At 35.7% G+C, this 16,194-nt stretch overlaps 1 protein-coding gene across 1 annotated transcript in view; it reads right to left on the bottom strand.

The window, feature by feature from the left end:
• LOC140152415 (gamma-aminobutyric acid type B receptor subunit 2-like) overlaps positions 1-10,827 on the bottom strand; it is a 35,810-nt gene extending 24,983 nt beyond the window's left edge. The window contains exons 1-4 of the mRNA XM_072174720.1: positions 10,528-10,827; positions 6,799-6,933; positions 2,438-2,605; positions 325-435 (exon numbers count right to left, since the gene is read on the bottom strand). Coding sequence (XP_072030821.1) covers positions 325-435; positions 2,438-2,605; positions 6,799-6,933; positions 10,528-10,827 — 714 coding nt within the window. The remainder of the gene's footprint in view (positions 1-324; positions 436-2,437; positions 2,606-6,798; positions 6,934-10,527) is intronic.
• Positions 10,828-16,194: the final 5,367 nt, after the last annotated feature.

The raw sequence follows: 16,194 nt of genomic DNA, 5'->3' as shown, positions 1-16,194 counted from the left end.
TCTGATTGGATGAAGGAAATACTTGAGGTTTTGACAAAAACCAATCACATATGCCTATTTTCCAGCTAGAAGCTCACACAGCTCTTATGATGCTATGCACTCAACCGTGTAGAGTAATCACAGGCTGTGTTCTCTACAAAGTACTGCTGCTTGGACGAAATTGTGTGCTCAGGTGTATCGAGGTGGAAACTGTGCATAGATGCGTTTATAAGAGAATCGTTTTTGTATCCAAACATTTCCATATGTACTGTGAGCTTTACCGATGAATCGTCAGTTGTGACGCAATTTATGGCCCCATCCCGAACAGAATTATGGGTTCATTACCTTGAGACTCTCAATTTGCCGCCGAGGGGCCTCACTAGCGCTGTGAATGGTCTGTGTAGTCAACACAGTTATTTGTTCTTTGTCAAACAGATTGATCAAGTCGTCCATATGCTTTGAAAGAAAATACAATTTCAAAAGTTAACGCGTATACTGTTAATAAAAATTGAGAAGCGTTATTTTTAGTTAATGAACAATACTGTTTGCGATACGGGAGCAGTATAATATATCAAGGTTGTGACCGAAAAACCGTATTATCTTTCAGTCTCCTTGAGTAATTTTAATTTTGCTCAGAAAAATATCAATAAATGTAAATAAATCAGGTGAGCAAATTTGTCACGCACTTTGCCCGATTTCACAGCAAGCACCTAAGAAAGTAAGCAAGTAAGAAAGTAAGTAAGTAAGTAAGTAAGTAAGTAAGTAAGTAAGTAAGTAAGTAAGTAAGTAAGTAAGTAAGTAAGTAAGTAAGTAAGTAAGAAAGTAAGAAAGTAAGAAAATAAGTAAGTAAGTAAGTAAGTAAGTAAGTAAGTAAGTAAGTAAGTAAGTAAGTAAGTAAGTAAGTAAGTAAGTAAGTAAGTAAGTAAATAAGTAAGTAAGTAAGCAAGCAAGCAAACAAGCAAGCAAGCAAGTAAGTAAGCATGGTAAGCAATGGAAAGTAGACTAATGAGAAGCAAATGATGCTTTAAGGGGGTACTACACCCTTCGATAAATTTGTGACTATTTTTGCACTTTTCTCAAAAACTAATAACACACTGATAACAAAAGTTATGTATATTATAGGGGCAAGGAATCCAATTACTACACTGGCATTTCAGTGACCCAAGACATGCGGTTCGTTATTTATGATAAGAAATGAGGTACCACTAGGATGTACCTCATTTCCTATCATATACACTGAACCGTTTGTCTTGAGTCACTGAAATTTCAGTGTAGTAATTGGATTCCTTGCCCCAACAATATACATAACTTTTGTTAACAGTGTGTTTTTAGTTTTTGAGAAAAAAAAATAGTCACAAATTTACCACAGGGGTGTAGTACCCCCTTAAGCCCAATTCATAACCTCATTAGATGGTACGCAGTTATTATTGTCTAAGTAGCTAGCTTAATGCCATATAAATATACAGGCCATTTCAAGGTCACGTGACATCGGTTTACTCACATTTTGAATTTTCACTATTCTATATACCATGCAGTCAATAAGAAATTAACCAGGTTTGTAAACAGTGTAAATTGGCCTATATACTTTATCTGCAGAGTCGACTGACTTGGTTTGTTTGTTTCAAATTCCAAATGGGAATTGAACCACATGGGAATTGAACCAGTGGGAATTGAACCAGTGGGAATTGAACCAACTCTTAACTGGGGATTAACTATAAATGGGATTGGACTAAGTGAGAATGGAGAGGGATTGGAGCAACTGTCCTATTGGTTCAAATGGGAATTTAACTATGTGCCTATTGATCCAGGTGGTAGAGGACCAAATTAAATTGAACATACACCTTCCACGACGTAGTAACATCAATTTCTAAAGATATACTAGGCTGATGAGGATGTATTCCATGAAATCGTAGGTGTGAATATTAAGTTGGTTAATTAAAAAAAAAATCAAGATCCTTTAAATAATAATATTTAAAAAGATATGCCTTGCATAAAAACCGACAACACGTACTACAAATATTAAATGAACGTAAATGAAAGCCAAACATTTCGGTAAGATTTCTTTTAAGATATGAAGAGCTTATTTCCAAACCGTTTTAAGTCCACAACCACAAGTTTCTCATTTAATTGTGTGATACAATCACAATTACTTTGACAAGTTTGACATTAGAAACAATGATTTGTACCATCAACATGATCAGCAAGCCATTATTTACCACAAAAATGCCTGTTAACAATATGCAGACTATTGTTCTCATTTGGGAATCAAAGGCCTCACACAGTATTGTTACTATGCGTCCATCCACTGTTTGCTTTGTAAGGGTGCATCTAACTGAAATTAAAATACATATAGCAACCCATACCAATATTGCACAGGTAAATCAGACACATGTGTGTGGAAATAAGCTCTTAGCTCTTCATAATGAAGTTAAAGGAGTTTTCCATGAGATTCACTTACAGTGCGCCAGTATTCAACATCTTCAAAAATAATGCCACATGTTTTCCAACCCATCAAATTCATGAGGTGATATCGAACATGGTTAAGATAATTAATGCTTGGATAGATTTGGTTCAAATACGGATATTTATCACGGTCTCTTAATGTTTCACTGTTTGCCAAGGTCACCTGCAAGAAAACAAGATGGAGTTGACACAAGTAAATGCATTGTTTTGCTAATATTAGAGGTAATAATCAGATAACCACCACCACCACCACCACCACCACCACCACCGTCATCATCATCATCATCATCATCATCATCATCATCATCATCATCATCATCATCATCATCATCATCATCATCATTACGCGAGGTTAAGGGGGTGTAATACCATTATTTTCATCAGTACCACTCTTCTTTGTTTCCTTGCAAATTTATGAAGTACATAAATATGTTCATCACCTCATGTCCATGAACTGAGTGCTTTTAAAAACCATTTTAGTATATAATTTTTGCCTTATATACTTTTTTGTTTACCTGTTACTATGGGATTATAGTAACTCAGATGTGTGCCTTATAACAAAACATAATTTATTCTATTCAAGTAGAGTACTTATATATCTTTTGTTATACCATCTTCAGACTGTGCTCAACCAGGCATGCTAAAATATCTCTTCCACAATGAATGGTATAGCAAATTTAATACTATGTATAGCCTCTACCATGTGTTGTTTGGAAAATAGATTTCTATAAGGCTATAAGTCATCATAGGTCAGGTTATAGGTCACCTGGTTGAGGTCAAATTTAGGCATCCATTTTGAACAACATGTGATATATCAACATAGCATAATGAGGCATCAATTTTGATATTTTGTCTAGTTTGTCTTTTACTGGATATATAATGCTATGATGGATAGAATAACATTTCTTGGGAATGGATGTATATGGTGAGTACTATATGGTGAGTGACAATTTAGATTGTATAATTGAAATGGATTGGACAAATTTAGGTAAAATTGGTACCAAAATCACAAAAGTGAAGCTTATGAAAAACTAGCTAATCTGATGGTATAGGTGAAGAGAAATGCAATTTTTTCAACATAACTATAGTTTGGTTGTGGAAACTTTTTACATATGGCTTAATTAGTTTCCAGTGCAATTATTATGTCGCTAGTTAAAAATACAAAATATAGCTTAACATTGAAAATAGAAGCATTTTAACCAGTTTGTATGTTGATAGGTGCGGAGCTCTGAAAATCACCAAGTTCATGAAGTCATCAAGAACCACTTATTCCCATTTTACATATCAACATTATTTCTCTAATGTGTTAGCAACATGTATCCAAAATTTTAACGAAATCCGTTGATAGTAAGCTTTCCAAAATGAAGTGAATTTAAAACATCAGTGATGTATCACCTTTTGGCTTCTACCTTTAAAAGCATGTAAGCTACATTGATACCGATGCCACTAATAGAACGAGAAGATTTGCCCTTCATTTTGCATACCACTTTGTCCAATTTTTTTCTCATTTCTTCACAAAATGCAAAAAAAAAAAACCCAAAAAACGCAAGAAATGCAATGAGTGTAGTACCCCTTAAGTGTACAGTACTTTATGGGCAAAAATGTAGTATTTTCTCTCTAAATCGCACTATTTTTGCGGTAAAAGAATAGAAAGGTTGCTTCATTTCCTTTACATCTAAATTTAATGTGTCCTTCTCTCTAATAATAACAGGTTCGACCTTATTTACGCCTCAGACACACGGATGTAAAGGATACGGTATTACGCTTTTCTTAAATACAGGGTGTAACAATAAAATTTGTACAATTTTGAAAATAGAATGACACAAGTATGCCGCTTATTATTTGGTTTGATATTTATATGTCTATCAAGATAATTTCTTTAGCCACCAGATAAGCTTTGTTCCAATAAAATTGATGGTATACAAGTGAAGATATGGCCAATTATGTAACCTAGTCTTAAAACCGCTTGGGCCACTTTTGTCTAAGTGTTACAAAAGTGACTGAATAGAGTTTAACCAAGGCAGTTGGACGGTGCTCTTATGATAGGTAGTTTTAAACAATGGGGTATTCGAAGTGGTAGAAATGATTACATAATAGAAGATCTCCTTGAGTTTTTGAATGTCACAACTAAGCACTGACATAACAACCTTATTTACTAGAAATCGTGGCTACAGCTCAACACCTTCAAGCCCAATTCACGTTGGAAGAGCATATTTTAATGGGTTGTGACATTCGGTAGCACATGGAGTCAAGCAGAAACCATAAGATTGTTTATAGCTCATTTTCCAAACTCACGTCTTCCATCAAGGCATACAATTACATATAACTATGAGAAGTGTGTAGAATTTGTTAACAGAAATGCTGGCAATAGTGGTCGCCCCAGAACAGCTAGAAGCCCAGCTGAACTTAATTTGCAAAACTTTTACCAATGATATCTCAGGGATATGAGGATACTTTATTTATAATATAATATCCTTTTTTATGTAGTTGCAGGATTCTATTTATTAATTTGGCTTGGATTCAAGTGTAGGGGTGTGTGTGTGTGGGGGGTGCGTGTGGTGTTGGAGTGAGTGTGGGCGTTTAAGGGTGTGTTCAGTGTGTGATTTGTTTGTGTGTGTGATGAGGTGGGTGGGGGTGTAGGGGTGTGTGGGATGTGTGGTGGGTGTGCGTTCATAGGGGTGTGTGGGTGGGATGTGCGTAGGGGTGCTTGGGTGTGTGATTGGGTCTGTATGAGTGTATGGGGCCTATGTACTGGTCAATGCTGTTTTGATATTTTTTGTAATTTTCTCGCATCGTGTATATGATTATTATTATGTTGTTGAATTTGTATGTAAAATTGTTGCAATTCGGTTTTTATACTGTGATGACAATTTCTTAATAAACCTTTTATGAATGAATGAATGAATGAATAAGATAATTCGAAAGAAATTTCATGACTTCATTTTAAATTGTAAAGAAGTATCATATCATTATTAAGTTCATGTTAATTATATATATGAAGAAACACCACTTATAATTCTTTTGTGTCAGTTCTTTGATGTTTAATGCACGATACGAATATCTACGCGGTTCAAACTTGATATACGCAAACATGACAAAAGTGGCCCAACATATTTTCGGAACTATTTAATTAATCGGACATTTTGAACCCAAACTAGTAAAGAAACCAACTAAACATCTTCTTTTAGCCAAGATATTACTGATTGTATTGCATATAACATTTGTGCCATAACTCTTTTAGTTTTTTCCTGAGAAGTCAAAATGCAATTGTATAAATTTTATTGTTACACCCTGTATACACCCCATCATGAGGTATTATACCTCATTCTAGAGCAAGTGGTTCAAACGTTAAATTTTCAAGATAGCGTCCGGCTTTTCCATCTTGGATTTATGGAGAGTTGCCCAATTACAAAATCAACAACAAAACGTCTTAGGAAAGAATATTTCTAGGTCCAGTTATGACATATGGAATAAGCGCCGTGCATCTGATCCTAATTGAAACTAATCCAACAAGAATTTGCATGATTGAAAGATATAAATGTAATTACAACGCTACCTATTAATTCATGAATAAGGTCTTCATGCCTGTACAGAATTTAATTATCCCTTGTAAAGTCTTGCTCAAGCGAAAGTCTTTCTCTGGGAATTTCGGAATGAATAATTATTGTAACAAGGGAAACCAATCACTAATAAATATTTGAATTGTAAACTAACATACATCGAGTGCTCCAGCAAGCAATTGCATGATAATGATGTGATAAAAGTGGTGATAAAAGATATTGTAAAAGATTGAGGAAATAAAGAAAAATACTTTCATGAAAGTTCATCTGTGTTGGTAGACTTCATAATTAAATTCATTTGGACAAGGTCAAAATCCTCGATCGGGACGCAGGATACTTTGAAAAGGGTGTGAAGGAAATCAATCTACGTCAGAGTCAACCAAAAACCATCACTAAATCGCGACGGTGGCCGATACAAGTTACCCAGAGTATACGACCAAGTTTTGGAGTCAAGTGTCCAAAAGGTCACTGATCCAGAACTTGGGTTACCAAGTCTCCTGATAAAAGTCAAAGTTGTGACCAAAAACTTGAGGTACTTCTTAAAAAATACTTATTTTCATTCTGCTTTTCTGTTTATATTGTGTTTTTGTGAAATGTTATGTTTGTACGCTTTTCGTTTTTATTTACTGTTCCTTATGCGCTTCGATATTTTTGGTGAAGCGCTTTAAAAAGCCCACAATTTGTAATGTAATGTAATGTCAATCTAGTAAGCACCCAACACCGACTAGGCGATCCAAGCGCTGATATACGTATAAATAAGACGGGCACAAGCAAGACAAAGAGCAACCGTACTGACCTGAGTGATGTTGTACCGGGTGATCACTTCGGATACCGGAATTGCATGTCCGGATAATAGAGGACCCCATAGAATGGGAACAGGTTGGCCGTTATATGCCAAGTCGTAGAGCGAGGCTAATGTGCTTGATACACTCTGTATTCAAAGATAATAATAGCAACACTAATAATAATAATAATAATAATAATAATAATAATAATAATAATAATAATAATAATAATAATAATAATAATAATAATAATAACACTAATAATAATAATAATAATAATAATAATAATAATAACTTTTTTTGGTCAAATCTGTCTCGTTCGAACGAACTCACCGCTTAAGTTGGTTTTTGCGGAATATCAATTTTAAACGTCTTATTTTCTCAAAAAATGAGTCATTTTTATTAGGTTGCCAATGATTATGATGTTCGAGCAATATTTATGACCTTTAATAAACTTGAAACTGTAACTATACGATACACTAACAAGTGTCATCATGTAGTTTTTGTACAGTCTATGTTTATATTACTGGCACGCGTTTAATTTTTCACTTTTCTCTAAATGTATGACTTTAATTGGCTTTTATTAAATGCGTGTATCCAGTTTACATTAGAGAGAAATTGGCTTGTTTTGAGGAGACCCCCGTTAATATACATATTATAGGTGATCAGCTTCCTTTAAAATTAACCTCACTTTGGAAAATACATTTCTTTGCTCGCATGTTATTCTACTTTTATGCAAAATCAACCGATATTTTTATGGCAACAAAGTCTTACTATTTCATTTCTTATGTTATATGGAATAAAAATCGTTAAAGCTTTCCTTGTTTCATGCTATGCTCGAATTAAATAAATCCAGTTTTATGTTGTGATAATAGTACTCAATCGATGAAAAATTAGATATTCTGTAAATGGGATAGATACTGAAAGATGTAAATTGAATTGCTATGAAACAACTATTCAAATGTGTCTCATCTCTTCGCTATATAAATACTTGTAGATGTCATCGCTGCTTGTAAAGCACCCCAAATTTATCATACTAATGGTTGAAAGTTTGTGGGAAAATAACGATATCAATAGAAAAATAACAAACATGTTGTGATCGATTTGCACGAATTGCTTTGATTCTCATGTGCTGAATGCATCAGTTTGAAAATACCGTAGATTTGAAATGGCTCCGTCTTTAGCAGTTCATTGTTATCATTGTTATGTATTATAAATGATTGACTTCTGAGTACCAACAGAGATATAGATGCCTGAAATTGACTGTGGTTGATGTGATACGATCAAGCAAAATCAGTCGGAACTCGGAAATATTGATTTTGAGATATAGCCAAACAAAGGAAATATTTCCGTTTGTTTTCTATTGTTTTGGAAACTCTTTAATTGCTCATATCTTGGTTGTTCAATTGCAATGGGGTTTTCTGCAAAATGCAGCTTTACAAATGTTTGTTACTATTCTATAAGAAACTGAAAATTTAATATTTTCCAAGTTCCGACTGATTTTGCTTGATCTAAGATCTGTTTCCATGAGCTCTAGACCTCAACAGAAATAATATGGTTATATAATTATCATAGAGAGGCTGCGTCGGCAAATTATAAAAATGTCAGCAAAGTCATAAAGAGAATTGTATATCATTGTAAATATGTATCCTCAAATTGCGAAGTGCTTATTCTGAAACAGGACAACATTGTAGGTACACTGTCATGAGCAATATGATAACATGTTTTTTGAATCCTGCATTTATCCTCCGCATTTTATTGTTTACTATATCTCTGTATTCTTGATGAACGTTTATTTAAATGAAGAAATAGGTCATCAGGCTATACAAAAAACCTTTATACACAATCCATCTTCTAAAAAGAGACACACCTAATCCATCTTCCTAGGGCTTTGGAGATTTTGTTCGTCTGCCTGGTATTTGCATATAGATCTTGATTGATGGTGACTGACAGTTCTCAAGATAAAGATGAAAATTAGACAAATAAAGTAGGTAACGGGGTTGTGCAAAACACTATGTGGAACGATTGCTCGCTACTAGAGGTAACTGAATATATTTTATAAAAATAAAAATGTTGGTATTTATACAGCGCCTTTCACATGTGCACATGTACCAAAGCGCTTTACATTTATTATCGTTAGAATATGTCAGCTGCCATATAATGCCCAAGGCATGCTCATACCTTTGGGCGGCGCTCAATGGACAATATTCATAACAGCTCCCCATTTCACAGATGGGTGAGAGAGGCGAGTAAGGTTTGCTCAAGAGCACAACACGATGGCACCGCCGGGGCTCGAACTCGCAATCCACCGATTACAAGACAGAGTCCGTACCGCTGCGCCAACGTGTCCTTTTATCATGTTTATAGGAAAGAGTGAACCGTTAACTAACCCGAACTGTTATAATAAGTCTAGATAACGTAAACATGGTAAACGAGATCCCGGCCGACGCGCCACCCAATTGAAAAAAAAAGCAAGGACATGTGGTGGCATGGGATTCGAACCCACAAATATGAGCTTTCTAGTCGGACGGGTTAACCATTAAACTACCCGCTTTCACGGATAAACGGTTGTTAAAACTTGTACTATAATCAAAGACAGAAATAAAGATACTAGTTTGCGTCTGACGTCATCTGTCAATCAAACTTGGGCACGATTTGTTTGCAAGTGCCGTGATGATGAACGCGGCGGTAAAACAGGGCGCCTTATGGTAATTTTTGCACCTTCAAATATACAAACCGTCTCAAAAGTTAGGTCTTCATAGTAAGTAACTTTTTGGTACTCAGAAGTCAATCATTTATAATACATAACAATGATTACATTGTTAAGTGCTAAAAACGGAGTACAAAGGAATTCATACAGGTACGTGCAAATCGATCACAACATGTTTGTTATTTTCTATTGATATCGTTATTTTCCTACAGACTTTCACCCATTAGTATGATAAATTTGGGGTGCTTTACAAGCAGCGATGACATCTACAAGTATTTATATAGCGAAGAGATGAGACACATTTTAATAGTTGTTTCATAGCAATTAAATTTACATCTTTCAGTATCTATCCCATTTACAGAATATCTCATTTTTCATCGCTTGAGTACTATTATCACAACATAAAACTGGATTTAATCAATTCGAGCATAGCATGAAACATGGAAAGCTTTAACGATTTTTATTCCATACTGGATACACGCATTTAATGAAAGCCAATTAAAGTGATACATTTTGAGCAAAGTGAAAATTAAATGCGTGCCAGTAATATAAATATAGAATATGTAACAAAGTACATGACACTTGTTAGTGTATCGTATAGTTTCAAGTAAACATTAGGGACTTACCAAACAATCAGTGAATTAAATATATGGAACTAAATTTTGGAAAATTCTACACCAATTACAACGTCCAAATTATAAAGAAAAATTAACAAGGGTTACAAGCTTTTCGTGTTGAATAAGTCCAAAAAAGGCAATATTTAAGACGGAGTTAAGTCCACTCTTTGCATGTTTTAATTTATTTAGGAAAAAGGTCCACTTTTTTGGAAATTAAGTATATAAAAATTCCTAGGTTGCGCCCCGCGTAATACCTCGATTACCGCATTCAAACTGTTATAGGTTCTGGAATTACTGAAGTAGCAACATGAAGCGTGTTGAAATGATAGAGGATTAACATTGTCAATACATCAGAATTAATTCACTTAAAACAAATTAATAACATCAAAAAATGCGAAAAAGTGAAAACGTACCTTATCAAAATGTAATCTCATATATAAGTTGTAGTGATCTAGAATCCCGTCCAATCTGTTAAATTCATTTATCGTAGAATTAAGTATTTCTATTATGAGATGATCGTAATAGTCATTTCCAATTGACGTAAGGAGTATACCAACAGGTAACGGTATTTTATGTGTTCTTGCTGTAGGTGAAACTGTACCATTAGCATGAGTAGTTGAAAGAGTTGAATTGTCACCAAGAAATCCAGCAGGTAGCGAAATTAATAGAATATACCACAGAAAATATCTCACACCATGCACGCGAGACAACATCTTTGAACTTAAACAAATGAATGCGCTAAAAATAATTGCGCGCGCGACGATTTGGATTTGTTTTAAAGCGTCACGTGTTTCGATGGCTTGCTTTTATTCGCCAGCATTTAATTCGTGCATTCATCAATCCTGGCATCCCAAAGACAAATTTTTGCAAGGCAGTTTACTCATCATGCAGCTATTGATATTGCTTGGAAAAATTTCCCGGGGCAGTCTCAATAATCATGTACACATGTGACATGTTGCTTTTTGCCTATTGTTTTCTCTGTTTGCCCAAAGACCTTCAATAATACAAGGTCTTTGCTTTGCCCGTAATCTGTTTTTTTTAAATATTCTATTTTGATTTTGATTTGTTGCGAGGGTTACTTCTTATATGTGACCCATTTTAACAAAACCAAGAACAAGTCACATTTTTGACATGATTATACACACAGCATCAATACTTTTCAAGATATGGATAATTTTGTAAATTATACCTTGATATTTTTGCCGAACTGCTATCTGAGATATGGGCTAATTAGATTCCTGCTTTACACAGGATTGAATAGGGATTATCATAGTTCAACTGTCAATTATTAATTAAATAAACCTCTTTTTAATAAGTACTTACAATGATTTGAAAGTCTACTCAGTTCCAAGGTCAAATACCATGAAATTAAGAATTCCAAAATTTTCTTTTTCTTTTATGAGAATGTCATCTTTAATGTCCGGGATTGGTTGGAGATGGTCACATATAGGCCTATATACAAGCACTTTTGAGGGACCTCTGAGATTGAAATTGTATTTCCCATACATATGTCTCTGAAATTGTTATCAATAATAAACTATACAGTGGCGTAACTAGGGTTGGTAGCGCCCGGGGCAAGAAACAAAATGTGCGCCCCTACCCCCCCCCCCCCCCGAATATGTTAGACGCGGGCAATTTCCTTGAAACAATTGCGCGTGGAGCGCGCGAAATTTTGGATAAATAAGGCCTACCACTAATTAATTTTGGTTACTAGAAGTTGAATGTCGGTCTTAAAATGTTCTTTCAATTGATTTTGTGCTGAAATGAAACAAAATTTGACTTTCATCGCTTGGAGGGGCGCAGAATCGATGCTGAATTGGTCAATTTGGCGCCCCCCTAAAGGTAGCGCCCGGGGCATGTTGCCCCCCTCTGCCCCCCCCCTCCCCCGTAGTTACGCCACTGCAACTATATAGCTGACTATCGAGCTCTTCTGCATTCGTATCTACAGACTTCTCTTTAATTAGGGGTTGGAATTAGCACCAACCTTTTTTTCTGCACCTCTTAAAATATGTAGCTGACCTATCTTAACATATAAATCAACTTGATTTTGAAATCAAATAATTCTAACCCCCCTGTACATACCCCCTGAACATATGAAATTAAGGTTGCCGAATTCGGAAGACTTGTACTGTACAAAGGTATAGGGAATTTGTGATAACATTTTTCAAATACAACCACAAATGTGGTAATTTAAGAGTCTATAATTGTTTGGCAGACATAAAAATATATTGTATGATATTTTGCATGTATATATTCAGTCAACGGGGGGGGGGGGTCCTGCATATATACCCCAGTATGTATACATTCCGATATCTCAGTTCATTGAGCTAAGTACTCACTAAAGTCAAAGTTTCACTGTTTTATATTGTATTTGTAACTAACCTATAGGCCTACTTGGTAAGTAGAACATCAACAGCAGCATTAAAATCACAAATGCTTGCTTCAGCCTTTCATGTGACATTGTTCAGATAAACCTTCAAGTTGTTGGTATAGGTGATTAAGGGCAGGTTCTTGTAATCCTTTTTCAATCTAAAAGTCACTACTTTTTGGTATTGACAGAGCTATTCAATCTATCTATCTGTATTCTGGTAAATAGAATGCTAGGTGCTGGTCTACCCGGGGGGGACACTCCAACTTTGGAGGTGATGCGTATATAGGGCTGTTAAGGCCCACTTTTTCAACATCGCTGTCACCCAAAGACCCCATATTTTTATGAGCACATGCATGCTCTGTCACCCAAAGACCCCATATTTCCTTTCAATCTGTCACCCAAAGACCCTTAAATTTCCATTTTAACAGCAACACATCATCTATCACTGATTTTGATACTTCTTTGGAAATAACAAGCCATTTGAAGCCATTTAGAACTAAAAAAAAATCAATTTTCAAGGCTTCTTTTGGCTCTCACACAACGACCCTATTAAGGTCATGTTCTCACCCAACGCCTCCCTTATTTAGATCGAAATGGTCCGTCTCTCATCAAATGACCCCATATTTTGTCAATTGTGCTCTCACCGAATCCAAAAAAAACATTCTCACCCAATGACCCCATATTTTTGATATTTTGCTCTCACCGAATGCCACTTGGTGAGAAAGTGCCAGCCCTACACATATACATTTCATATTGAAATGCCCCCCAGGGGGTCTACCTCATCTGCATCATTGTGAAAGGCCCACCTAGATCTTCCAGTTTCTGAAGATCCTTGTTTCTTCTTCTATCCACCCTAACATTTGCGATTTCTTTGACAGTTAGACTTTCCTTGGTAAGCGCTTCCTGTTTCAGATTCCAGTCATAAATAAGGATCTTCAGAAACTGATAGATCTAGGTGGGCCTTTCACAACTGCAGATGAATTAATGAAAGCCAATTAATTCCTTCGTTGATTATACGCCAGTCAATCTGTGATTTGACCTGGATCAAATCGGAACAGAATGTTTTTGTTGTAAGTAGAGAGGTTGCGATTCCCACACGCATGTAATCGTACCAGTGGCGTAACTAGGGTTGGTAGCGCCCGGGGCAAGAAACAAAATTGGCGCCCCTACCCCCACCCGAGAATATCTTTGTTGTGGCGCCCAGGGCTAAGGATACATAATGCCCCCATGCCCTCCCTCCCCCCGTAGTTACGCCACTGGATCGTACGCCCGTCTAGCTACCCAGAAAACTCAAAACGTTTTCGACATTCGCAAAAGGTTAGAAAAGGTTGCCAAAAACGTTTAAATGGCGGGTTATATACAGGGCATATAATGGGTATAAAACGTTTTCTTAACATTCAAAAACATTTCTTGATAACCTATTGCAAATGTTCTAACATATTTGGCCATAATTTTTGCAAAACATAATTTACGATAACATTTTGAAAACATTTTTAAAATATTGTTGTGTATTTTAATACAAAACGTTTTAAAAACGTTTCCATAACTGTGACCTTTATATAACCCGACATTTAATGTTATTAAAAACTCTTTATCTAAACCAAAACCCAAAGTAAGTATAACATGTTTAAAACGTTTTAAAAACATTTTTGTGTTTGCTGGGTATTCAAAAGCTTCTAGTGAACATTTGGGTTCATTCATACGTGCGGCACATACGCGCAGCCTATAATTGTCTATTGATTTGTATGTGAGATCACCCCGTATAAAGAGGTTGCGATTTGCAGCCTATAATTGTCTATAGATTTGTATGTGAGATTACCCCGTATAAAGAGGTTGCGATTTGTATGTGAGATTACCCCGTATAAAGAGGTTGCGATTTGCAGCCTATAATTGTCTATAGATTTGTATGTGCGATCACCCCGTATAAAGAGGTTGCGATTTACAGCCTATAATTGTCTATAGATTTGTATGTGAGATCACCCCGTATAAAGAGGTTGCGAATTACAGCCTATAATTGTCTATAGATTTGTTTGTGAGATCACCCCGTATAAAGAGGTTGCGATTTGCAGCCTATAATTGTCTATAGATTTGTATGTGAGATTACCACGTATAAAGAGGTTGCGATTTGCAGCCTATAATTGTCTATTGATTTGTTTGTGAGATCGCCCCGTATAAAGAGGTTGCGATTTGCAGCCTATAATTGTCTATTGATTTGTATGTGAGATCACCCCGTATAAAGAGGTTGCGATTTGCAGCCTATAATTGTCTATAGATTTGTATGTGAGATTACCACGTATAAAGAGGTTGCGATTTGCAGCCTATAATTGTCTATAGATTTGTTTGTGAGATCACCCCGTATAAAGAGGTTGCGATTTGCAGCCTATAATTGTCTATAGATTTGTTTGTGAGATCACCCCGTATAAAGAGGTTGCGATTTGTATGTGAGATCACCCCGTATAAAGAGGTTGCGATTTGCAGCCTATAATTGTCTATAGATTTGTATGTGAGATCACCCCGTATAAAGAGGTTGCGATTTGCAGCCTATAATTGTCTATAGATTTGTATGTGAGATTACCACGTATAAAGAGGTTGCGATTTGCAGCCTATAATTGTCTATAGATTTGTATGTGAGATCACCCCGTATAAAGAGGTTGCGATTTGCAGCCTATAATTGTCTATAGATTTGTTTGTGAGATCACCCCGTATAAAGAGGTTGCGATTTGCAGCCTATAATTGTCTATTGATTTGTTTGTGAGATCACCCCGTATAAAGAGGTTGCGATTTGCAGCCTATAATTGTCTATTGATTTGTATGTGAGATCACCCCGTATAAAGAGGTTGCGATTTGCAGCCTATAATTGTCTATAGATTTGTTTGTGAGATCACCCCGTATAAAGAGGTTGCGATTTGTATGTGAGATCATCCCGTATAAAGAGGTTGCGATTTGCAGCCTATAATTGTCTATAGATTTGTATGTGCGATCACCCCGTATAAAGAGGTTGCGAATTGCAGCCTATAATTGTCTATAGATTTGTATGTGAGATCACCACGTATAAAGAGGTTGCGATTTGCAGCCTATAATTGTCTATAGATTTGTTTGTGAGATTACCCCGTATAAAGAGGTTGCGATTTGCAACCTATAATTGTCTATAGATTTGTATGTGAGATTACCCCGTATAAATAGGTTGCGATTTGCAACCTATAATTGTCTATAGATTTGTATGTGCGATCACCCCGTATAAAGAGGTTGCGATTTGCAGCCTATAATTGTCTATAGATTTGTATGTGAGATCACCCCGTATAAAGAGGTTGCGATTTCTTTGTGAGACCACCCCGTATAAAGAGTAGGTATGCCAGGCAAACCTTAGTTAACACATTTGCTAGTCAACCAAATTCGCCTAGAACTCAATACATATTTTACATAGAAATTTAAAAGAATTGGCTGGTCAAGGAAACCTACATAAATATGTTTTCTATACTTCACTTGACCCAAATATATGATTTTTTATGGTGATAATCATATCGCACATGGAATTTTAGAGCGATTTTGATAGCAATTCCATTAAAAACAGCTGCTATCATAATGAGACTAAGATCTAGAAACACCCCGAAATGCCGTTTTGGGGAATTTTGCTAGCTGAATCTTTTTGATGAAAGTCAATCTTTGACAAGATGTAACTTTGCTACGTAAAGTGCTATGAAAAAAAGGT

The sequence above is a fragment of the Amphiura filiformis genome, chromosome 5, assembly GCF_039555335.1.
Source record: "Amphiura filiformis chromosome 5, Afil_fr2py, whole genome shotgun sequence".
NCBI lineage: Eukaryota > Metazoa > Echinodermata > Ophiuroidea > Amphilepidida > Amphiuridae > Amphiura > Amphiura filiformis.
This window is presented reverse-complemented; position numbering and strand designations above follow the sequence as displayed.